This window comes from Balaenoptera musculus, chromosome 4, assembly GCF_009873245.2.
Source record: "Balaenoptera musculus isolate JJ_BM4_2016_0621 chromosome 4, mBalMus1.pri.v3, whole genome shotgun sequence".
In the NCBI taxonomy this organism is placed as follows: Eukaryota; Metazoa; Chordata; class Mammalia; order Artiodactyla; family Balaenopteridae; genus Balaenoptera; species Balaenoptera musculus.
This window is the reverse complement of record NC_045788.1, coordinates 132,441,497-132,467,864: the sequence shown is the minus strand read 5'-3', so window position 1 is coordinate 132,467,864 and position 26,368 is coordinate 132,441,497. Positions and strand designations below refer to the sequence as shown.

Sequence of the window (26,368 nt, the reverse complement as noted above, 5' to 3'; positions counted from 1 at the left end):
AGTGTTTGAGGAAATGAAATTAGCAAACAGACCTAACTGCCCACTGTAGAAACAAGGCTGTGGCCCAGCACTGGCTTATCCAGGGTCCTGCCAATTTCATAAGGGTCTTTTCACTTCTTCTAAAGGCTGTTCCTGCCCATCTTTTTATTATGAACTATTTCCAACATATAAGAAATGTGAGAGAATATCACAATAAACGGGCGGAAGAGAAAAAGAAGGCAAAGCTAAGGCAGTCAAGGGTGCGGCCAAGGGCATGGCCAGGGCGTGGTCAAGGGTGTGGTCATTTTTTGAGATTCAGCAGAGGGAGGAAGCCACTAAAAACGTGGGGATCTAGAAGTGATTTTCCTGAGTCTACGGGGTGGGGCAGGAGTTGGTGAGAATTCCTGGGTGGGGAGCAGGGGAGTTTAGGCTGTTCTGCAAACTTTGGGCCTGCTTGTGAGAGCTTGTGATTGTGTGAACTTGTGAGTGAGTGTGTGTATGTGGTATGACTACATGTGTGACAGTGCATATGTGTATAACAGTGTGTATGGGCGTGACAGTGTATACGTGGGAGAGTCCAGGTGTGTGCATTGTGTGTGATAGCGTGTGCATTGTGAGTGTGTGATAGCGTGTACACGGGTGCACGTGTGAGTATGAGTGTGTGTTTGGAGGCACAGTAGGGGCGCTGAGCCATCGGGCCGTTCTAAGGTGTCTGGGTCCCAGCAAGGAAAGGATTTGAGACAGAAGCCTGGATATTTGCCAAAGCATCCAGGGCTTTCTCTGAAGATGTGTGCCCGAGACCGTTCCATGCATATGGCTGATGCCTCACCCACCACAGGAACCCAGGCCACCAGTGTCTTGGGAGATGCTGGGCTCCAGAGGCAGAAACCAACACAGAACAAGATGCAAAAAAATGAGAACCGTTGCATTGTTGTGGCAGTACAGAATTTTACAAATTATTATCCCTGATGTTTGGCTAAATGTCGTTGCTAGAACACTGCTGTCTTTCAACAAGTTTTCCAAGTATTACCAGGAACCTGTAATTACCTATGGCTTCTCTCAGGCAGACCCTCCAAGCCTGGAGGTGTGACCTCCTCATGGAACAGCAATTATTTTTAGCCTGCAATGGGTTAACCACAAAACTGGTGTGCGTTAGAAATGGCGAGAGTTAGTGGAGAGAAGTGCAAGAATCAGAATAGAAGAGCTTGCTCCCGCCAAGTCCTCTTCCTCTTGCTTTCTGCTTAGGAAACACGCTGCTTCAGGAGCCCCCGCTGAAGGTGAAAGTGGGAAGAAGCCAGTCCGTAAAGATCTGGAATCGTGGGCTCAGGTGGCAGCTGTGCCAGCAGCCCCCTCAGAAGAAAAAGTCGCCCTGCAGCCGGGGGAGGCGGAGCCTCATAACAAGCCTTTCTCTGAAAAGGCCAGCCAGCTCCTCATGTTGGGGAAAAGCCATCACAGTCTCTTGTCACCTGGCATCTTTAGCATCAGTACAACCAAGTTTTACATATTAGGAAGGATTTTTTAAAATTCAGGGATTTGCAAGAATGCACACAGATCGGTGCGCGTGCGCACACAACACGCACACAAATACACACAAACTAAAAAACCAGGCGGGATGGGGCCCCGACATTCCTATGAACAAGAGTTTCAAAGCTGGACGAACGTCAGCTGGCGGAGCATTTTCGTCAGGGAACCCACCCCCTGCACACGCTGTGCCCCTCGCAAGTTACTTACTAGGTTGGCATTTAAAGGAGACCAGGAGGTATTTACTGCTTCCTGGACAAAGGTCAGGTCCAAAAACACGGCTATTGACCAGGAGGTGGCAGGTCCGCTGGTTCTGGCATTCGTCCAGCACCTTCTAAAATGAGGGGGTAGAAAAGGGATAGGCTTGAGAACCACACACAGTGTCTGCGAGACTCCACACCTGGGCTGCTCTGGGCTCTCAGGAGGAAGGGGCACCTGCCTGCCTGGCCTGGGGCTCACGTTTTAAAACCTTCTCGCTGGTACCAGCTGTGTCTAAGATGGAAGCACCCGCATGCGGCTGATCAGGTCAGCTGCCTGTCTCCCCATGTCTCCCCCAAGACGAAACCTGCTCCAAGAGCGCCAGGCCTCCCTCAGAAAACCAGCCTCCTATTTGGCTCACCTGGCACCATCGCTGACAGTTTTGGCAAGAGTGCCGCATCACGGAGGCTCCCAGGGCCGGGGGCAAGATCAGGGTACCGCAGAGTGCGGACCGGAGGGGACTCGGAGGCCCCCTTCCGGGAAGGCTCCCTGGTTTTAAGGCTGACAGAGGGCTCTGGGGAGCGGGAATCGTAACCACAGATCCGCGTCCTTAGAAACACCTGACGCTGGCCACAGGGGAGCTCAGCATTTGGGGGACGCCTCGGAGACCCCAACCCAAAAGCAGGCCAACCAATGAAAATTAAAAAGCTGATTCCCACCCTCGCGCTAACCTCAATGACGTGGGACCCACTTTTCCTGGTGGAGCAATTTTCTGGGTGGAATAGGTAGGCTTTCTGTTGAGCATTTGGCTTAAAATTTTTCCTTCATTAAAAGAAAGCTTTCCTTCAAATCTCTCCCGACCTCTTCCAGGCAGATCACACCTTGGAGAGTGAGTCTGCTCTGTGGAAGCTCGGGGAACGCCCAGTACTGGGTCGCAGGTGGGCCAGCGTCGCGCTGCTGCCCTGCCAGCTCCCAGACGGATCAGGCCCTGCCGATGACAGACACAGAGGTCCTCCACACCAAGTACAGTAAAAATGTTCCCAAGAATCTACTTATTACCATTGGACGGAATTTAGTGCAGATTCCCGAGCCTGTCTGAGTCGCCATGTTCTCATAGTGGCTCGTGGAGTATCTCCGCGAAGGATGCTGGCCCTACCAGGTATCCCCCATCACCTCAGGGGCCCCGCGGATGCGCATAAAATCAGGAAAAATGCCCAGGGAAACCCCAAGGACCCCCAGATGATGGTGCATATTCCATGGCTGAGGGTATCGTGAAATAACTCAGCCCTCAGATGGCTCATCGTGTTACAGCCATGGAATGGGACCCAAGGGCAGAGCTCTTTCCAAACTGTATTACAGCTGGAGATTGCAGAGAGGGGACTTCCTATAGCCATTTAGTCGTGGGCTAGATCAGGTGAGGTGCTCCGGTGTGGACATCAGCCTGTTCTCTCCTACGTTAAGCAACTGCCCCCTGAGGAAGCACCTTGCCTCAGCTCCCACACACAGGTTAAAAGACAAAGTACAGGATCTCTTAGCGCGTGGGGATGTTTCTGGCAAACAAACCCTCCGCACAACATCAGAATCGTGTTCACAAATTCTGACTTGTCTGCCCGGTTATGGCAACATCCTCTACCCTCGGGGATGCCTGGCAGAGGCAGGTGCCCGTGTTGGAGGGTGAGGTGGCCGTGTTTTGGAACTGCAGGATGCCAGGAGTTCATACTTTCACAAAGCAGGCACTGCCGCCCTGGTGGCACTGGCCACGTTCTTTTTATGCCCCTAGGAGGGCAGCGGAAAGCCTGGGTACCAGGGATAGGCGGGCAAGAGTGTTGGGGGGAGGAAAGGGAACATTCTCAAGGTACAGGGAAGGATTGGGGGTAGGGCGGGGCACACAAGGAAAGTAACTGCTTGCCTCCCGAAGACAGACGTGGTCTCTCCTCGGGGTGTGGAAACCAGGGGATTCATTCAAACACATTCTTTTGGCTCCTCAGTTGGTGTCTTTACCAATCACATGACCACCCAGGTACTACAATGTTTAGCTTGGAAGCAGTAAATAGTAGACAAAATAGAAAAATCCTTACATGATCATTTTATGTTTGCTTCTCCTCTTCCGGCCTTAGGGAGAGCTGCACAGCATTAGAGCTAATTCCATCTCTCCTCAGTCCTCCTAGGAAATTTACCATTACCCACATTTCCCACAACTGACAAAATCAAGCTGACATCTAATTTGCCACCTATCTGTTCTAACCACTGTGACTTCAACGGATTCATAGGGAACTTTGGAGGCATTAAAAAAATCCAAGGCCAAGCGACTCCATAATTTTAGCTAACTAGTTATAAATGTTGAGGGGCCTGGGAGAGCAGAATAGAGGTTGTCTGGATAATTGAAAGCCAGAATAGTCTAAAATCATCATTGTTATATTAGTTTTGACCTCCCCGTAGACCACATATTTCCCCAACGCCGACTGAAAAAAGAATGAGTCAGCCACCCCCCACCCCTAATTCCTGGTACTATCAAGGACGAACCAGCAGAAACTGCCCAAAATAGCTCCAAACGAGAATAACATGATTATCTACCACTGGAGAAGCAAACCATAAAAAAAAAAAAAAAAAAAGATAATTAGTGATATTCCCCTTCCTTGAGTGCATTCTCTAAGAATTTGATCATGACTTCTGATGTCTGCCTTGTGGTTTCCACTAAAGAATGCACAGCCTTTCCTCTCTCCCGGGGTACTGATGGGCAACGTAGGTCTGGAGGTTAAAGCCCAACATGATGATACTTTACTTGATTGCAGGGAAGAGTGTGCTATGAATAAATTCATTCTGCAAGTGTATTAAGGGAGCTCTCCAATAAGCAGGAATTCTATTTAGACTCGTTTGGTAAAGAATCCTTCTGAGAAGCAAAGAATAGCTCGCCTGCAAAATTCGTGATTTGTCTACACTGAGATTTTCATGGAGCGGGTCTGCTTTGAGTACACTACAGAATCACAAGTATATACACAGAGAGAGGGACAGAGAGGGAGAGAGAGAGGAACCCATCTTGTCATCTTAAACCATCTATGAAAGGCAATACCTGCAGGGTGGTGGGCGCCACACAGGTTAAGCTGTCTTCTCTCTGAGAGGCAGGCTGCTGTGCGCTACACGTTTGGTAATCTTGCCCATAAAACGCCGACTGGACACTTATCGTCGAATGCCGAGGGCACTGCAGATCCAAATGGTCCCCATCACAGGCGTAGGCGGTGTGGTTTTGCAGGAGTTTGGTTAGGTAACCTGGAAAATATTCAGCCGGGTTACAAGAGGCCCAGGAGCTCAGCACTCCTTCATGGATTTTGGAGCAGGAGGACCTCGGCTCCCCGGAGGGAGGAGCTGGTCAGTGAGGAAGGTGTGGGCGGGGCCTCCTCAGCAGCTCCCTGGACAGGACACCAGACAGGCCCGGAGCTGGGGCGGAGGGAGCGGATGCTCGTTTTTCCATCTGGGCTGGCAACCTTGGTCTGGAATGGCCCGTTGCAAGCCTCCAAGGGCTCCTTTGCTCCAGGAAGCACTAAAGGACGGGCCAGGAGCCAAGAAGTCCTGAAGCATCTCTATAAAGCAGGAAAAAAATGCAAGTAGGTGTCCCTTGGGCATGTAGATGCCTGTCCTGGGGGAGACTCGGGTTCTCTGATCTCCCACTAGCTGGGCCAGGCCTTCCTGGGGCGAGGGGATCCCGTTTTATTTTAGGAAACCACTCCTGGGCCTGCCTCAGTCCTGGAGAAGAAAGCAAGGCAAGCTCCCTGCATGGGATAAGGGCCTTCTCTGAAGGGAAGGGAAGGGGAGGATGGTGGGGCTCTGTTATGGGCCGAATAGTGTCCCATCCCCCCAAATTCATGTTCACCCGGAACCTCAGAATGTGACCTTATTTGGGCAGAGGGTCGTTGCAGACATAATTAGTTAGGATGAGGTCAGACTGGAGTAAGAAAGGCCCTTAATCCTGTATGACCCGTGTCCTGATGAGAAGAGAAGAGACACGGAGGGAGACAGCCATGGAAAGACTAGAGTGATGTTCCTACAAGCCAAGAACACCAAGGACTGTCGGGAGCCATCAGGAGCTGGAAGAGGCAAGGAAAGACTGTTCCTTAGAAACTCCAGAGACAGCACGGCCCTCCGGACACCTTGATCTCAGACTTCTGGCCTCTGGAACTCTGAGAGAATGTATTTCTGTTGTTTTCAGTCACTCAGGTTAGTGGTCATTTGTTACAGCAGCCCCGCAGACTCATACAGGCTCCCGATCCCTGCGTCTCCAGCTGGCCGGCTGCGCTGAGCAGGGCCTCGGGCTCGGAGGAGCTGAGCGGACCTCCTGACAGGCGCTGGCGGCCTGGACTTTTTTTCAGAAAGGAGGAGGGAAGGTTCATCTGAAACACAGATTCCTTTCCTCCTTCTCACACCTCACGAGGTCAATCGCAAGGCGGCTGGGAGGGAAGCCAGGGACTTTCTGGTGAGGTGTGTGGGAGACGGTTTGGCAGCCTTCGGCCTCCGACGGGGAGGAGGGGGAGTGGAGGAGGGCAGTCTTAGAGCTCCCCAGTTCCCACACGGCCAGGCCGTGTTCTAGCTAGTCCTGCTTAGGTTTCAAAATCCTCTCCGGGCCGTAATGCTCTGCAAAAGGCACCCAGTCCAGCTCCCTGGGCTTCGCTGACAGTCACAGAGAAGGGACTGAGGTGCTCTGCCGTAGGGTGGGCACACCGGTCAATCCACACCTGCCCACCTGAAGACGGACACCGGGCGCCCTCGACAGCACACTGCATCCAGACTGTAGGTCTTTCACTGCAACTCCTTTTTTTTCTTCCCGCCCATGACAATCATCATAAGAAAGGCCAAGACATCAGCTACCCTGATTTAACTTTGCTTAGAGAAGCAAAGTCTAGCTTGAGCAGCAAAACTGCCATCAGGCAGCAGGCATGTGAGTCAAGGTCCTGCTTGGTGGAATGCTGTCACTCATAAGGTGAACCCCTCAGGCCACCAAGAGGGGCCAGGAAGAGGCCCCTTGGTGGTCCTAGGGCCCCAGGTCAGTGTCATCCTGTAGGATACACAGGTGAGCCCTGTTTAAGCCATGATTTGATTTGTACAAGATCATTTGTGGGATCTCAGCATCCTGTTATGAGCCATACCAGGGAACTCACGGTGGCCCTTAGGCTGCTCCCAGGCCAGCACCCACCCTGAGGCTTCCCAGACTGGTACCCCCATGCTTTAGCTTTGTCATTAAAACTTTCTTGTCCATCACCCATCATTCATGGAGATGATCAGCTGACTGAAATGTTAAATTAATTCTGGGAGCATGACTTCAGCTTCATGTTTATGGTTTGTTCAAAAGGCCATGTGTTACTCTGGCTAAATGAAGGTGATGATAAGGCCTTGGGGCAGGTGGAGCCACAAGACGGAAGGGGCCTGGGTCCTGGATTCATGGAGGGAATTGCTGCCTGCTCCACAGATTGTCACATGAGTGAGAAAGAAACTTCTGCTGTGTTCAGGCCATCATCTTTCTTCACCCTATTTGTCATGTACTCTGTACCAAGTAAACAAACTTGATCTCCGTGGGACCATTTACATCAAAACACAACACCATGCAGCACAGTGGCCCGAGCCCCCCTGCATACCGTATTCATATCCTGAGTGATATTCTGGAGGCAGAAGCTCAGTGCACAGAATTGACTAACTCGAGGTCTTTCAGGCCCTTCTGCACTTCGAGGCGGAAGGGGAGCCTCCTTCCCGGTACATCAGTCCTAACACTAATACAAGTTCCAAGAAGATACTTCAGCAGTAAAACTTGCTCTAGACTCGGTCCAATTCCTTCTTCGAAAACCTATGCCTAGGTCCAGCAATGGAATATTATTCAGCACTAAATGAAACGAGCTATGAAGCCACAAAAGACACAGAGGAAACAAACGCATATGACTAAGTGAAACAAGCCAATTTGAAAAGGATCCATACTGTGTGATTCCAACTATACGGCATTCAGGAAAAGGCGAAACTATGGAGACAGTGAAAACATTAGTGGTTGCCAGAGGTCTTGGGGGAGAGAGGTATGAACAGGTGGAGCACAGGGGAATTTTAGGGCAATGAAACCATTCTGTCTGATACTATACTGGGGGATACATATCATTATATATTTGTCAAAACCCAAAGAATGTATAACAACAAGAGTGAACCCTAGTGTAAACTATGGACTCTGGGTGATAAGCAGGTGTCAAAGTAGGTTCACTGATTGTAACAGATGCACTGCTGGTGTGGGATGCTGATGGTGGGGAAGGCTGTGTGTGCGGCGGAGACAGGGATATACGGGAAATATCTGAACTTTCTGCTCAATTTTGCTGTGAACCTAAAACTTCTCAGAAAGAAAGTCTATTTAAAAGGGCAAAAATTTAAAAACCATCCATGCCTCCCCAGGATAGCGTGACCTTTGGGAAGAGAGGTGTTAGGTGACAGGGAGGGGACGTGACAGGGAGTGCGTGTGAGCTGGCAAAGCTTTGTTTCTTGACCTGAAGGGTGGATACGTGTTTTACTTTGTGAAAGTTCACCCAGCTACGCGCTTAGGATCTGTGTACTTTTTTGTTGGTAGATAAATGTTTGTTTAGAAAACCTTTACCTGCAGTTTTGTGACCAATACTTTACACTAATAAAGAAAGTCTAGATACTGTGGAGCCTGTGGTTGATTTATAGGGCACGGAGAGCCATGGAACCCCGTCTTCTGCAGCTGACCCCATCCACAGTAGATCCTCCTCCATAGTGACAGAGGAAACCCTCATGAGGACAAGTCATTGGCCCGCCCACCTTATGGCCCCCATAGGTGCCTTCCATGCCCCATTCTGATTGGCCGACTAAGTCAGGAGCTGCTAAGAGGTCCAAAGAAGGACAATTAGAACTACCCACTGCTTTCAGCAACATGGAGGGCATCAAGGACCATTTGGAGAGGCATTAGGGATGGTGAGTGGGGAACAGAAGCCTGTTTAGAAAAGGTTGAAAGTGAGTGGAAGTTAAGAAAATCTAAGATGGTTCACCTGGTAGACAGAATAATGGCCCCCCCCAAATGTCCACAGGGACCAGTCCCCAGAACCTATAAATATGTTGCTTTACATTACAAAAGGGACTTTGCAGTTATAATTAAGTTAAAGATCTTGAGATGGCAAGATGATCCTGGCTGATCTGGGAGGGACCAGTATAATTCCAAGGGTCCTTATACGAGGGAGGCAAGAAGGTCAAAGTCAGAAGAAGGAGGCGTGGCAACAGAACCAGAGGTTGGAATGGGGCAGCCATGAGCCAAAAAATGTAGGCGGTTTCTAGAAACTAGAAAAGACAAGGAAACAGATTGTGCCCTGAAGCCTCCAGAAGGAATGCAGGCCTGCCAACACCTTGATTTTAGACTTCTGACCTCCAGAACTGTAAGAGAATAAGCCTGTGCTGGGTAATCATTTATTAAAGCAGCCATAGGAAACCAAGAGTTTATACAGATGACCTTTACAACAACTTGATGAAGATAAGGAGAGAAATAGGGCTATAGTCATAAGAACTGATGTCCAGGGAGAGATTTTTAAATAATTATGATTGTTTTAAAGTTGGGATAGGTCTATGCATGTTTGTATGTATGTGTAAAAATATATGTACATAAGAGTCTGAGGTCATATGTAAATTATACTCCTTACTGTAGATTAAGGTTCAAAAAATTTGAAAGCGGGTGCTAGCAAGAGAGAGCTTGAAATGATGGACTGTGGGCTCCAAGCTAAATACAGGGAAGGAGACGATCACGGGAGAGGCCCAAGGGAACAGAGAGGTCCTGCTGAGATCCAGCAAGGTCAGAGTGGAGGCAAGCGCACCAGCAAGCTGGAGAGGGAGGAGCTCGTGCCCAAAATTTGTTTGAACAGATTTCAAGACGGAGCAGTTGCAGGTGATGAAGTGGCCACGGAAGTGGCCATGGAAGAGTGTGCAAGAGGTCAGCGGAGGAGAAGATTCTTGGAAATGAGGATGCCAGGAGCTGGGAAGATGCCCTCTGGATCAGGCATCTCCCAGGATGAAGGCAGGAACTGGGGTAGAGTAAGAGCCTTCAGCCAAGGTTGACCTTGAACAAAGGGCAGATGACAGATGACCCGCTCCCAGTCCAAAGCCCCTTCCAGCGTGCTACCCGGCTTCCCCAATGAACACGTGCGCTCTTTCCAATGTGTTGTGTAGAGTCAACACGTTACTTAGTGTCTTAGTCCATTCAGGCTGCTCTAACAAAACACCACAGACGGGGTGGCTTATAAGCGATGGAAATTCGTTTCTCACAGTTCTGGGGGCTGGAAGTCCAAGATCAAGGCACCAGCATGGTCACGTTCTGGTGAGAGCCATCTTCCTGCTTCATAGCTGGCCTCTTCTCACTGTGTCCTCATATGGTGGAAGGCGCAGGGGAACTCTGTCGGGTCTCTTTTGTAAGAGATTAATGGGATTAGTGAATCCCATTCATGAAGGCTCAACCCTCATGACTTAAGCACCTGCCAAAGGCCCTACCTCTTCCCTTTGGGAGTTAGGATTTCAATACATAAATTTAGTTGTACAAATACATTCAGACCACAGCACTTAGCTTCCCCACACCTTGGTTTCTTGGCTGGTTCAAACGGGATCTTTTTTTTTAATCAACATATGGCCAATTTTATTTCATTTATGCCCTCACCAACTTTCAAATGGCATCCTTTTTAAAGATGTAGCTTTTTGTTAACAGTTCTCTCTGGATCAAATGCCCCATTGCGTTGGATCAGTCAAAAATGCTTTATGTGTTAATACTCTCTGCCAGCATTTTCACAGTCTAACTGTATATTTGGGGGCAAATATTTGCTACCCTGAAAGAAGGCAGAAGTACACACTCTGTTGAGAAATCACCTCTCAGAATCTGGCATGGCCTGTAAATGCTCCGTAGATCCTTGTTTAAACTGGGGGAGAGGGGGGAGTGGGAGGGTGTAGATGCTTCATCAGCGGCACACAGCCCAGAGGCCTTGGAACAGCTTCTGTTTAACTCCAGGATACTCTCTTCCCTGGTGAACCCTCCACTGTGTATCAGCAGAAACTCCGGCAGCCACCGCCATGGCTCAAACCTTCCTCAAAGGCACATCCCGAGAGGCTTGGGTTGGGCAAATTTTAGAGTAATTTAGATAAAGGCTTTTATGTTTCCCTGTTTCTAAAGGTAGGTGAAAAGTTCATGGGAAATGAACCCCTAAGAGGGGCAGAAGCTCTTCTCTGTCTTCAGAAAGATATTCTTGGGATCATAACCCCCATCGCATTTACAAGGAAAACCCATTTATACACAAATAATCCAGGGACCACTGAAGGACCAGAATGTAAATGACTGATTTTCAAAGAATGGGGATGGGAGGAGGCAAAGCATTCTATGGGAGGAACAGGTATTACGCAGGGGAAAAAGAAGGGTCTATCCGAAATAAGTCTGGAATGTATGGGTTCAACCAAGGCAAACAGTTCTTGCCCTGCAGGACTCCACAGAACCACAGAGAAGCCACTGTGCACTGGGGCGTGAGGAGGGACATAGGTGGTAGAATCTCTCGCACATATTTGACCAGACCGCCCCATTTTTTTTGCATGAAGTATCTGAGGGTTACTGTTAAGCACATCATTCTGAAGGGAACGTTCACTGAGTCTGTAAAACACGGTCAGTGCTAAGAGCTGCATCTAACTTGGATGATTTCAGAAGGCATTTCAGAATCCCATACTGCTGAGGAATCCTCATCCTGAAACAGGGGGACGGACAGGGAGGAAGTGGGGGGAGCAGAGGATTAAAAGCTCTGAGACCAGGGTTCAACCTGGGATTAAAGTGTGTGACTGTGACCATCACCTCTCAGAACTGATGTCCTCATGTTTTACTGTGAGGATCAAATGACATAATGGGCAGAGCATCTTCTATCAACCATAAACCATTGCACAACACTAAGGTATTGCTATTACATGGTAAATCTTGAGGGACATGAACTTACTCATTGATGCAATGCAAATCACACCCCCAGTCGCCCCTCTCTGCTCTGAGCACCAATGGTTAGACAGTCAACTCAGAGACAAGCACACAGCCCAGTAGATGTCGTCACGGTCCAGAAATGTCACTGCTGAGCTTGAAGGGAAAAGAAAATTTTCCTCCCTTCCTTTCTCCCTCCCTCCCTCTCCCTCCTTCCCTTCCTTCCTTCTTTCCTCCCTTCCCTTCTCTCTTTCCTTCTCTCTCTCTCTCCGGTTTTTAAATCAATAAGGTTTAAAAACTACTAATATTTAGAAGATGCCAAACGGGCTGCAAATTCTTCCTCTTTCTTTTCTGAAGCCAGAAGCCGTCCACAAAAGTCCAAGTTTCCCAAGGGCTGAGGTTGCGGGAGTCACCCCAAGTGCAGGATGTAAGTACATCAGTCCCCGGTCCCACACCCGTGTGCTCAAGTCCCCTGTCACCAGGGGCCAATTTCACAACCTTACTTCTGGGAAGAGAATGGAATTCAATTGTACTGTTCTTGCTACCCCACACCCCCATTTTCTTAAAATAAAGCAGCACCCTCCAGTCGGTTAATCCTTTAGATAAGAGACCACACCCTTTTATTCACAAATACTCAAAGGTGTTTCTACATGTTTGAAGTTCTTTTCCAGAAAAGGGTATTTTTTCTTTTGTGTTTGTGAGTGTGTTTGGAAAACTGGCTAAAGCGCGAGGAGGGGCAGCCCACGTGGCTTTAGAGCAATGAGTCAGTGAGTCTAAGGATGCAGGAAAGACCCTACAATGGATAACGGGCTCATGACTGGGGACCACACACCCAAGAGCACTAAGATCAAAAAGTCTATTTAGACTTTAAGTCTCTTCTCTAGTCCCAGGTTTGGCATGAAGAAGTTGACTCTGGAGGTTAATTATGAGAAGAACTAGAGCCATCGGACTGTTTCTTAGATGTCTGGGGGGGAATCACAATGACAGGGATGACCAAGGTAGCTGTGCTGCTCTTACACGATGCATTCAGATCCTGGTCCCAAAACAAACCAGCCGAGGACAGAGGTAAAGTGAGAGTCCAGATGGGGCCGAGACAATACATTTCTTCCTAAGTCCATGGAGGAGCAGGTTCTCCAGGCCTCCTGACAACATACTGGACCAGTGGAAAGTTCTGGCCAATGGAAAAAGGGCAGAAGTGATGCTTGCCTCTTGCAGGTCTGGCCCTTGAGACGCTGTGTGACTCTCTACTCCCTCTGTCTCCCCATCTGCTGTCACATGTGGAAGAGAGAAGGGACAAGGACAGATTCTGAGGACCCAGAAGATGGGGGAGGCACAAGACAGAAGGAACCTGGGTCCCTGAATGACCTCATGGAGCACAGCCTCGTTATCCCAGCGAGATTTGGGAGTTGTTGGTTTCAGCAGCTAGCCTACCCTGACTAATACTCCAGCATTCTGTCAACGGGTACTTGTGTTAAGTAGGAAGCTGGTAGGTCTTTGAGGAGTGTGGGAAGGGGATGGGACTGTGGGCAGACTGGTGTGGTGCTCCAGAGAGCGCTGGCCCAGGATAAAAGTGCCAACGCACAGGTGTAGACGCCACAGGTTATGATGCAGGGAATTCAGGCTTTGAAACCCCTCAGATCAGATGCTTTTCAGGCACGTTAAATATAACCCCTTTAGATCTCAGTTTTCTCATCTGTAACATCAGAGACTTATACCTACTTTACAGAGTTGTTGTGCAGCCCATAAAAAATAGCATAAGTAGAGCAGCTTACACAGTGGCTGGGCACGTCAGTTTCATTCCTTAAGAACTGCATGAGTGTACTAGGAGGAAAAGACATTGGGAGTCCAAGCTCTATGGAAAAGGGAGCCCCAAAACAAGCAAGGACAAGCAGCCCCAAATCCACTGCTTCCTAGCTGAGCCTTGGTTTGGATTTAGGATTAAGATATCTGGTGAAACAGTAGATGATATTTGCTTTCACATTCTATAAAAATGCCCCAAGGACAGGCTCATATTCATGATGGGGATTATACCATTAATCATTTGTCCCCAGGTTTGAGGGTGCCATGGAAGCATTTTTTACAGAAATGAGCACAACACTCCCCAAAAAGAACCAGTTGAGTGCAAATTTGGAAAAGTTTGCTGGCTTCTGATATGTTACTTTTGAACCTACAAATTCCAAAAATCCAGTTTCTGACCCCTTTTTCTCAACAAACTCAAGCTATTCTCTTTGACAATAAAGCTGCTTGATTTTCTTAAAGCCAAATAAAAATACTATTTCTAAAGGCACAAAACCTGCAAAATTTTCCATGCCTGCCATTGTTTCAAGAGCATTTAAAGGAACCCCAAAGTGTATGTGATTAAAATACTTTCAAATTTCTGATCAACAATAATGGAAAAAATAACCCTGGAAGTTGGCTGCTAACATTTGACAAGAAAAGTGACAGCCGCCCGGCTCTTCTCTGTGACTTTTCTGCCTAAGGAATGAACATTTTTTCATCTTTCATGAGTGCCACATGGCATCCAGGTCCCATTTTTCCACTTCCCCTGGGCTTTGAATTCTTGTATTTAACTCTGGTTTCTGACAGTCACTTAGTCAATGATCTCTTATCTTGTTAGTTTTTCTCCCAACATCTCCTTCTTTTCCCTTTCTGCACACTGACCCTCTGATTCACCAAACCCCATACTTTTCCCTATATATTCATATATATTAAGCGGATTTTTCTGTGTGGATGACCAGGTGTGTATTTATACATATGGATCAGATCCTTGTGCCTGTCTAAGCATTTGTTTACACGTGTCAATCCATTATTTGGCTTTCGACTCATTCAAACAAAAAATTCTGAAGTCTTTATGAGATCGAGCCCCCTTCCACTACCTACCTGACCTCATCCTTATAACTCTCCTCCTCAGCTCCAGCCACAGTGATCTTGTTTCTCAAAAATGCCACACAGGGACTTCCCTGGTGGTGCAGTGGTTAAGAATCCGCCTGCCAATGCAGGGGACACGGGTTCGAGCCCTGGTCCGGGAAGATCCCACATGCCCCGGAGCAACTAAGCCCATGCGTCACAACTACTGAGCCTGCGCTCTAGAGCCCGCGAGCCACAACTACTGAGCCTGCGTGCCCAGAGCCCGTGCTCCACAACAAGAGAAGCCACCGCAATGAGAAGCCTGCACACCGCAACGAAGAGTAGCCCCCGCTCGCCGCAACTAGAGAAAGCCCACACGCAGCAACAAGGACCCAACGCAGCCAAAAATAAATTAATTAATTCATTAAAAAAAAAAAGCCACACATACTCCCACCTCAGGACCTTCGCTTCGGCTGTTCTGTTCACCAGAAAGCTTCTTCCTTCGAGTGTCTACTTTCTCCCTCCCTCCCTGCATCCTGACCTTTGTTCAAATGTAACCTTATCAGACAGGTTTTCCCTAGCTGCTCTGAGAAACATGCACTTCCTGCCCCACTACCCCTGATTCTGCTGTATTTCTCTACATGGAGACACTGTCAGTCTGGTAGGAGCTCCTTTGTGCCTTTTCAACCCAAGATTTCACATCCTATAAAAATGAACGCCTTATTCGGTAACGAGGTACCCACCCCAGAAAGTTATTCAGCCAACACCACCTGGATTAGAGCTGTTTAAAAGTAACTGGATCAATCCCCATTTGCCTGAAGCCTTTACACGGAATACATTTTCTTTTCTTTGGGATGCAGAGTTACCCCCAAACTACAGAGCCACTTGGCGATTAAGGCAGGATGGAGGTGCATTTGATAACTTAATGCAACTTTTAATCCGCACTTAAAACTCAGATGTGAAATCTACACTTGATCTTTCCTGCTTGGAATTGGCCAAATTAGTGGCTCTATCCCCACGTACAACAAAAGGCTCTCAGAAACACTCAGGGAAGCCGACCAACCAGAGGGCCCAACACAGCCCAGCACATGGATGCGGGGGCAGAGAGGTGCTGCCTCTCCAAGAAGCCCCTGAAACAGCCTTTCAACTCCAGACTGTTAATTTCCCGACAGCCCATGCTCAGGATGTGTAGGATGATCAAGGTAGCTTGATGTGCTCAAGGTAGAGAGACTTCGGGGCGTGCATTTTGAGCTTTATTCAGTTAACTGGAAAATTATATAGTGATTTCACTGCTCATAATAATAAAACTTTTTCCTTAAAGATGATGACTGGTGAGCAGTACTGTAAACCTCAGAAAGCTATTTGGAAGGTTAAAATGATTGGATTTAGGGGCAGGACAGATTTGCTGTACTTTTGACTAAACACGCTTTGTTCCCTAGGCAGTTAACAAAACCAGAGCAGGGAATTTTCTAAAACTTGCAACAGATGTAACCTTCGTATCCAAGAGGCTGTGCTGAACAGGCCAGGTGACCGACTGTATCTGTTACAGCCTCCTCGTGGGTTTAACAGGATTTTGGGCAGGTCATTTCGCTTCCCCCTTCTTTGGTTTCACCTTAGAATTAGGGGAAGTAGCAGCATTTCTTCTTTTGTATTTTGCAGAAACAGGGGAGGCTGGCAAATGTAAAGAAATACGGGCGCCCGCATGGTAATCAGGCCGGCCTGGCCTTAATCATTATATTCATCCTTAATTGAGTCCCTGGCACGCTGGCCCCTGGTGTAAACCTTCTCCAGTGGACTCAGCTTCACTCAGTGGCCCCAGGGACCCACGCTTTCTTCATTCTCCTCTGAGCTCTCTATATACTTTTCTGTATCCTTCCCTGGCTGACACCTGTTACTTCTGACGGCCCTCAGCTTACACTTGCTATTCTGGGTCTGTTGCCTTCTTTTATACACAACTGTTTGGGTGACAGTTGAGCGATTACATCCCGTTATGTCTACTTTATTCACCACCATGCTGGAGTCTTATTCTACCGATTGGCTTCTGGCCATCTTCTGGATGGCTAAGTAGAGGAAAATCCAACCCTGGTTCATTGGTATATACAGCTGACCCTCATGATAATTTGCAATGTTTTTTGCAAACTTGCCTACTAATATTTATTTGAAAGCCCCCCAAATCAATCCTCCCAGGGCTTTCCTAGCCATTCTTGGGAGAATTTGAGTCACCCAGTGTGCGTGGTCCCAGCCGAAGTGGAACCAGGTGACGCTCTGCCTTCTGGCTTCAGCTCCCATACCATAAACATGTGTCCTTTTCATAGTCTACCTAGTGCCAGGTTTTTCACATTTTTGTGCTTTGTGCTGGTGATTTTGCTGTGTCAAATAGCCCCAAGCACGGTGGTACAGCACTGTCTCATGTTCTCAAGTGCAAGAAGCTGGGATGGGTCTTATGGAGAAAATACATGTGTTAGAGGGGCTGTGCCCAGGCACGAATCACAGTGCTGTTGGCCGTGAGTTCAACGTTAATGAATCAACAATGGGTATTAAATAAGGTGTCTTTCATGGAAGCAACCTAAATGCCCATCAATAGAGGAATGGATAAAGAAGATGTGGTACATATATACAACGGAATATTACTCAGCCATGAAAGAGAACAAAATAATGCCATTTGCAGTAACATGGATGGACCTAGAAATTGTCATACAGAATGCAGTCAGACAGAGAAAGACAAATATCATATGATACCGCTTATATGTGTAGTCTAAAAAAAGGGTACAAATGAACTTATCTACAAAACAGAAATAGAGTCACAGATGTAGAAAACAAACTTATGGTTACCAGGGGGTAAGGGAGGGGAGGGATAAATTGGGAGATTGGGGGCTTCCCTGGTGGCGCAGTGGTTAAGAATCTGCCTGCCAATGCAGGGGACACGGGTTCGAGCCCTGGTCTGGGAAGATCCCACATGCCACGGAGCAACTAAGCCCGTGAGCCACAACTACTGAGCCTGCGCGTCTGGAGCCTGTGCTCCGCAACGGGAGAGGCCACGACGGTGAGAGGCCCGCGCACCGCGATGAAGAGTGGCCCCCGCTCGCCGCAAGTGGAGAAAGCCCTCGCACAGAAACGAAGACCCAACACAGCCAAAAATAAATAAATAAATAAATTAATTAATTTAAAAAAAAAATTGGGAGATTGGGATCGACATATACACACTAAAATATATATAAAATAGATAACTAATAAGGACCTACTGTATAGCACAGGGAACTCTTCTCAATACTCTGTAATGGCCTACATGGGAAAAGAAGCTAAAAAGAGTGGATATATGTATATGTATAACTGATTCACTTTGCTGTACACCTGAAACTAATGCAACATTGTAAGTCAACTATACTCCAATAAAAATTTTTATAAAATAAGGTGTCATTAAGCAGAAACATGTATAAAATTAGGTTGTGCATTCTCAGAGGAACAATGTCTCAATATTTGCTAATTCAGTGCTATACGGCAGGACTCTATAGAACATATCACCTCGAATAATGAGAACCCAGTGTATTTCTATATTAAGGATAGAGTGGGATTTACACAGCCACAAAAGCGCTAGCCTTTATAGGTAATTCAAACATGCAGAACTGGGATTGCCTTCAGAACAAGTCTCCATGTGGCAGAACTTGGTCTTTGCTTCAAAATATATATATAATTATTCATTCTTCCTTTTTATAAAATGTTCAACCTTTAATAAAAGCCTTGTCATCTCCTAGCTCATGATGGTCCTCACGACAGCCCTCTGAGATGTGAGGGAAGTATTCCACTTTCGGCGGCACAAAAGATCTCACGCCCCACTGGTGACGGGGACCTGGGTGAGTCCCTGCTCTGACTCTGGGCCTGGATCTCTACTCCAGGTTCAAGGGCCCCTCATTACCCCTGCCTGAGTCCAGGACGCCGAATAAAGGAGGAACTGCTCACCACTTCTCTCTCTACACTTTGCCATAGTATTATGCTCAGAGTGATTTTAAATGCTGTGGTAGAGGAGCACAGCGGGTGTCTGGTGGGCAGGGGGCAATAACAAGAGACATCTGACCCACCCGAGAAGGAGGCGAGGAGGGCTTCCAGGTGGGAGGTGATGCCTGAAGAAAGAGCAGGAGGTAACCAGGTGAAAATGAGCCTCAGGCAGCAGGGGCAGATGTGCAAAGGCTCAAAGGGAGCTAGACATTCGGCGTGGCCAGTGTACAGGGTATGAAGTCAGGAGGGAAGGCTGACGAAGTCAGCAAGGTCTTCCTACGGAGTTTGCATTTAACCTGAAGTCAGATGGGAGCCACTGCAGGCTCGAAGGCAGGCAAGTGATGCTGGTCAGATTGGCAATTCCTTGAAATCCTGAATCCAGTGGCCTGTGTTAGATGGACTGCAGAGACCTATGAAGAAATTAGGGTGGCTGCAGTCCTCTGGGGGGCAAGGATGAAGGCTTGAGCTAAGACAGTGGCAGGGGGACGGGGAGGGAGGGATGGAGATCAAGAGTCGACATCGTGGGTCTACGACCCGCGCTGGTGCACAGAGCCAGCCCCAGGCTCAGAAGAGCCCAGCTCTTGGTTTATTGCTCTGCTGTGACCACCTTGAAACTCTTTAATAATTTAATCTTTGAACTTGTGTTTTGTAAACGAAGCTCCATAGGCCAACGGGGCATGTGCTTGGGCAGAGGAGACCCCCTGTAACCTAGGTTCCCACTGTTGTTTCCCACCACGTTGCCATGTAGTGTTTGACATGCCCCGAGCATAGAATTCTGGCAGAAGTGCGATCCGACCAGCAAATCTCAAAGTGAGCATCAGGAAAGCGCGTTACATCTCCAACTGGGTAAGCAGAGAGACGGACAGCTCTGAGAGGCCACGCCCTCTGTTAGAACAGGAATCTGCTTTGAATGAGGAAGGATGGCAAGGGCATCGTAAGAAATAGGGACAACCAAGAAACCCACCGAATCTTTTTTCACTTGTGTTTACATTAGCCAGATACTTACACTGAAAACGATGACATAGAAGGAAAGGGAAAGACAGAGGAACCCACAGCTTCTTTTCCTTTCAATCATTCCTTACACATCAGTAAGAGACAAGGTAGACAGCAGTAGCAGGATGGGCACTACATACACAAAATAAGGATGTGTCATTTCTGTAATTCCATATACCTGCTCAACGCTCTTGTATTTGTATTTAAAACTGGCATAGCCTAATATGAAGATGATCAATAAAATCCATGCTAATAATTTAAAGCGTCCATTTTTTTTTTCACTTAGAACATTGAAGAGCAAATAAAAACCAGCGTGACAAGAAAACTTCATATTTTAGTGCCTTTAACAGCTCTTTCCCCCTGATTTTTGAACAAGGGGGTCCCTATTTTCATTTGGCATTTGGGTCCTGCTGATTATGCAGATGGGTCCAGACTGAAATGACAGTGATTTAGCCCTAGCATCGGTGGGAACGGGGGATGGGGGTGAGGGGCACAGGGACAAGGGAGACTTAGGGATGCCTCCCAAGTTTTGAACTGGTGATGCTGTCCTCTTGGGAAATCCAGCATCAAAAGCAGGGTTTGTGACTCTGTTCTGAGTGCCCGTGGGGCGTCCCAGCGGAGTGTCCAGAGTCAGAAGCTCCAGAGAGGGACCTGGGAGGAGGGAAACCAGGAAGTGATCAGCGCACAGGTGAAACCTGAGGGAACGGCTAGTGTGAGAAGAGCCGAGGGCAGGGACGTTGGGGAATGCAGACCTTCAAGAGGTAGAACAACAGAGAAGGCCCCTTAGAGGAGACCGAGAGGGAAGGAGGACGGGAGGGAGGAAGAGGTACAGGGTGGCTGTGGAGGAGAGGTGAGAAGTAAGATGACAGCCAGAGGTGGATATTACAGGGTTGAGTAAAGCGGGGTTTTACCAGCTCAAGGGACCTTGAGCAAACTGCCCGACCTCTCTGAGCCTCAGACAGGCATCTATAAAATGAAGGTAACAATAATAACTCCTATCTCAGGGGACCGTTGTCAAGATTAACTGAGCTATTATATGCGTAGTGCTCAGAACTCTGCTGTATTAATTTCCTGTGGCTTCTGTAACAAGGTACCACAAATTCGGTGGCTTAGAAGAACAGAAATGTATTGCCTCACAGTTCTGGAGGCCGGAGATCCAAAATCAAGGTGTCGACAGGGCCACGCTCCCTCCGAAGGCTCTAGGGAAGGCTCTGCTCCAGGCCTCTCCCCTAGCTATGGTAGTTCCTTGACTTATGGCAGCATAACTGTACTCTTCACATGGCCTTCTCCCTGTGGGTCTCTCTGTGTCCAAATTTCCCCTTTTGAAAAAATTTTTTATTTATTTATTTTTGGCTGTGTTGGGTCTTCGTTTCTGTGCGAGGGCTTTCTCTAGTTGTGGCAAGCGGGGGCCACTCTTCATCGCGGTGCGTGGGCCTCTCACATCGCGGCCTCTCTTGTTGCGGAGCACAGGCTCCAGGTGCGCAGGCTCAGTAGTTGTGGCTCACGGGCCTAGTTGCTCCGCGGCATGTGGAATCTTCCCCGACCAGGGCTCGAACCCGTGTCCCCTGCATTGGCAGGCAGATTCTCAACCACTGCGCCACCAGGGAAGCCCAAATTTCCCCTTTTTTAAGGACACCAGTCATATTGGATTAGGGGACACTGTAATAACCTCATCTTAACTTGATTACTTCTACATAGACTCTATCTCCAAACAAGGTCACAGGTACCAGGTTAAGACTCCAATATCTTTTTTGGGGGGGACATCCAGAGTCAGCTGTGCATAAACATTCATCTTTATTATTATTATTACCTCCATTAGTTGTTGTTTGGTTCAACGGTATGAGGAAGTGACCGAGGGACAGCATGAGTTTGGGGAACTTAAATTTGTTGTGGCCACTATCTCCATGACAATGTGACGTTTCTCCAACAGCCCAGGTGAAGGTAAATATATGAAGTAAGGAGAGGGAACAAAGAAAAGGGAATGACACATTCTGATAATGAGCCAAAGACAACCATGAGCAGAAATACCAACAGCAGTGCAGGAGGGAAACTGCTTGCTACTCAGGGGCCCTCGGGAGGCCTGGTATACCAGATGGACAGAAATAAACACCATCTCCTGCTCCACCTCAGTCAATACACTGTTCCCTACATGTACACACAAGGAAAACCAAGTTTTGATAATTTATTAAAACAAGTAATAGGCTTCATCTGTGGAATAAGAAGGTCTTCTGAGCCAGAAGCAAAATGGATGCATTCCATCAGTTGAAGTTCTAGTGCTCTTTGAAGTGGTAAAAACCACATCTGATCTGAAGATATGCAACAGATAATAAACAGGTTGAGTTACCAGAAGTGTCAAGCTGGTCATGATCTTAACAGGAATTATATCTGGGGCTAAACTGGAAGCTATCGATCCCAAAGGAAAAGACAGATGGAGCTGCGAGGTGCACCAAAGCTTAGAAATAGTGAGTTGCTCTGATTTAGATGGAGGATTAAAAAGGAACATTTCAGTCCTCACCAAAGCCACAAGTAAGCAGTCTCTCTTCTTGCCTCTCTCCCTAATCCGAAGCCCCTTCCAGAACAAATGCTGTCCTGTCACTTCATCCCAACGCCAGCAGCAACATTGGCAGTGCCTTTCCTGGACCAGTTCCCCTTGCCAAAGCTCCAGGTTCCAGAACCTTTTTATTCTTTCCCCTCTTCTGCTTTAAGACTTGCTTCTCCTGAGTTCAAGACCCTAACAGCTTTGCTAGATATATTGCTACCTACAGTAACTCAGTTTGTGTGAGGATGGCTGATGATGGCATCTGTCATCCCAAAGACACCTTCACCAAACATCAAAGTCACTTCAGAGTAATGGGGTGACCGACATCCCATTCCTCCCCATGCAATGCACAGAAAAGAACACAGCTTCATTGCTGTAACGTCCTGCCCAAATGCATAAGAATAAAACATCAGACAAATCCAAACTAAGGGACAGGCTATAAAATGACCGTCTCATAATATTCAAAAATGCCAGTGTCGTGAAAAGATACAGACTGGGAGCCATTCTAGGTTGCAAGGAGACTAAAGAGACATGACAACTGAAAATAATGCATGAGCTGAGGTTTTCTTTTGCTCTAAAGCACATTATTGGGACAACTGGTGAAATCTGAATGAGGTCTGTAGATTAGAAAACAGTATTGCGGCAGGTTCATTTCCTGATTTTGATCATTGCTCTTGGTTATGTAAGAGACTGTCCTTGTTCTTAAGGAACACATGGGAGTACTTGGGAGTAAAGGACATCTTACCTGCAACTTAGAAAAGAATAAGGCGAATGTGATAAAATGGAAACGTTTAAGGAATCTGAGTGAAGAGTATTAAGGAATCTGAGTGAAGAGTATAAAGGAAGTCTTTGGACTAGTATTATAAATTTTCTGTGTCTGGAAAAATAATAATAAATATTTAATATTGAATAAATATATGGACAGATTTAAAAGTGTGCCATGCTTTCCAGCAAGTGCCAACCCTGACTGAATATCAGAACCACCTCGGGAGATTTAAAAATATCAATGCCCTGGTCCCAGCCCAGAGATTCCAATTCAATTAGCCTGGGGAGGAGCTCCAGACATCAGTATATTTGAAAACACCCCCAAGGTGATTCTAGCATGAGCCCAGAGGAATAATAAACAGCCAGTTCAGCCCGTGGTATTATCAGGGCAGGGGAGAGTTCTGGGCTGGGGTCTTTCTGAACCCCTCATGTCTGCTCCTTTTTATTTTATTATTATCGTTTTTTTGTATCGAACCTGGTCCCCAGCAATGAGAGCACTGAGTCCTAACCACTGGACCATTAGGGAATTCCCTCCTCTGCTCCTTTTGAGAGCTGATCCTGTGGGCAGCACGGTGACTCCAAACAGGAGCCGAGTCCTGAGTCCAATCTTGGTCCCGCCTCTAATAAGCTGGGAGACATCCTGGCAGATCCCTTACTGGTACCTAGCCTGTGTTCTCTCCGCTGTGGGCTAAGGTTAACCAAGAGCAGCCTCTGGGAGAAATAAGCTTTCCAGGAGAAGGATGCACAGTTCAAAAACTCTTGCACCCCTGAGCCCCGATGCCTCGCGGTGGGTTTGCACAGGATGACAGCCTGAAATCCTTGTGATGTCCACGTGGCAAAAAGGGACTAAGGCGAGTAGGTCTGATCAATTTCTGGTATTGCTGGAAGGTTCTGTTACAGTTTGGTGACTCCCGGCACCCCTCTCCCTGTCCAAGGACAGAAATCTAGGAGGATTCTCGGGAAAGGGCTTGGAGGAAGCACGAGGACACCAATCCTCCTCCACGCGGCAAGGAGGCAAGCTGGGGAGGCCAAGCTCCCAGGGAGGAATTGGGGCAGCTGGCACTGGCCCCTTCACGAGGCAGCCTGACGGGGGCTCTGTGAGAAGAAGATGCCCTCACCAAGAGCTGAGGCCTGAGGCTCTGCGCTGACCCCCGACCTCAACTCTGCGCAGCTCTAGACATCTATAGACTTCCATGCCCTGCTCAACCTTCCACCACTGTGCTGCTCAGTATGGCGGCCCCGGGCCACACGTGGCTACTGAGGACTTGAGATGCAGCCAGTCTGAATTGAGATGTGCTGTAAGTGTAAAATACATACAGCATTTCCAAGTCTTCATAAGCAAAAAAGAACATAAACTATCTCATTAATAATTTTAAAAATACTTATTAAGGTGGAAATGATACTTTGGGTACATTGGCTTAAGTAAAATTTCCTATGGAAATTCATTTCACCTCTTTTACTTTTTCTAATGTGGCTACTGGAATATTTAATATTACCTACATGGATTACATCATATTTCTGTTGGACAGCTCTGTTTCTAAAGTCTGCATGTTGTCCTTTCGTGACTTAATTCTTTGGTGATAATTGTATTAAAATCCAATCGAGGAAGGATTTAGTATGCAATGGCATCAGCCCTGGGCCCCAAATGCCCTGCAGTGAGAAACGCTTAACCCTTTCCCCTGGTTCTCAGGCTTTGGTGATTCCAGCAAATTCACTCTTCCCCACAGCCCGCGGAAGTGCAGATATGGTCAGGTAAAGTCCATACCTCACAGCTTGCTGGAATAATAATAATGATGATGATGTAAATTTAAAACTAGTACTTAGCCCTGCAGTTTTAACCCAATCTGTGAGACTGAATCACAAACATTTGACATTCTTAACGTTAAGACTCTCAGTATATCAGACTGCGTATACTCCACCTAATAATTTACCTTGCCAAAGAAAGAGAATACATAAGTGGGTAATGAAGATGAATGGTGCAGACTCTCATGAAAGACCCTGAGGCAGTAGCAAGTCACATTCCAGAAGGTTCCAGAAGGTTCCATGGAAGACTGTAGTTTGAGTTTGGTTCACATGTCACTGTCTGACTGCATTCTGAGAATGAAAGGCCCCTCACCTGTGTGTGTGTGTGCGCGCACACACGCATTTAGCTACACACACAGGAGCAAGTAACTAAGGCATTCCCTTTGGCCAGACCTTCCTCACAGTAACAACCTGGGGCTGTGGAGAGTCATGGTGGGTTTATCTGTGTTCGGTTTCCCGGGACTGATCTTCTTGTCCATGATCTGATTTTATCTTGGACCCAGCCTGGGGCAATCCATGTTGCGTATGGGGTATACATGTTAAATTTCCCATTATTAAAAAAAAACCAAAAAACCTTAATTTCAGTGACTGTCCAGGTCTTTAAGGGAGTTTTCTAGAAACCAGGAAGAAGGAAATAGAGGCTGTTTTGCTGAGGACCGGTGGCACTGGAAGCAGGGAAAGTCACTCCCGTAACATGGACTGATGCTTGGCAACATTGTGAGAAATTTTCCCAGCCTAGAAGCTTACAACCTACTCATGGTTCAGCTGAATCCAATGGTTGAATAGAATCCCTTGGTTCTTTGTTTAAAAACACAGTATATAATCTTTATTAACACAGAGACATAGAGGATAAATGTGTACTCTATATTAACATGTCTATGTGATGAAAAAAAATCACTGTTCACTGTTTAATACCCTGGGAAGAAAACAACTAGGAAAGAGCATCTTCATAAAATGTTTTTTTCTGCTTATTTTTATAACATCTGTATCCAGAAGTAAATACCAAATGCATGGAGCATTTGGGAAAATCAATAATGTCTCTAGGCCTACATTTTCAAAAGTGCATTGTTAAAACAGAGACTCACAGACACAGAAAACAAACTTATGGTTACCAAAGGGGAAAGGGAAGGGGAGGGATAAATTGGGAATTTGGGATGAACAGATACACACTACTATATATAAAACAGATAAACAACAAGGACCTACTGTATAGCACAGGGAACTATATTCAATATCTTGTAATAACCTATAATGGAAAAAATCTGAAAAAGAATATATATATATATACACACATATATACATATATATACATAACTGAATCATTTTGCTGTACACCTGAAACAGCGTAAATCAACTATACTTCAATTAAAAAAGAAAAAAGTTATAATTTTTAAAAAGTGTATTGAAAAAAAGAGATCTGGCAAGAAGATGCTCTGTATATGTGCATAAATATATATACACACATAGAGAGATAGTCAAAAAATCAAATATACACATATAGTCAAATATGTTTTTACTTTTATTGCAGGAAGTCATATTCATTTTAAAGACATACTGTATTTTGCTTAGGAATGTGGTGCCTTTTTATTAACATGGTGTCAAGGGAAGATGCTTCAATTTCTTAATATAAACGGATTCTGAACACTCAAGTTCTCTCACACCAAAATGGGCGGAAATGAGAAAAAGCAGCAAAGCCCTCCCGTTGGATGGCATTCTTACATCACCCACTTTAAAATTAAATCTGAAACAGAGTTCTGACAGGCCTGCTATTTTCT

At 46.9% G+C, this 26,368-nt stretch overlaps 1 protein-coding gene across 10 annotated transcripts in view; it reads right to left on the bottom strand.

The window, feature by feature from the left end:
• Positions 1-26,368, bottom strand: part of EVA1C (eva-1 homolog C) — an 83,982-nt gene that overhangs the window by 43,996 nt on the left and 13,618 nt on the right. For 8 of the 10 annotated variants that reach the window (XM_036851401.1, XM_036851397.1, XM_036851396.1 and 5 more), the window contains exons 2-3: positions 4,769-4,965; positions 1,711-1,834 (exon numbers count right to left, since the gene is read on the bottom strand). The exons of the other annotated variants lie outside the window; for them this stretch is intronic. In XM_036851401.1, coding sequence (XP_036707296.1) covers positions 1,711-1,834; positions 4,769-4,965 — 321 coding nt within the window. The remainder of the gene's footprint in view (positions 1-1,710; positions 1,835-4,768; positions 4,966-26,368) is intronic. 10 annotated transcript variants of the gene reach the window in all.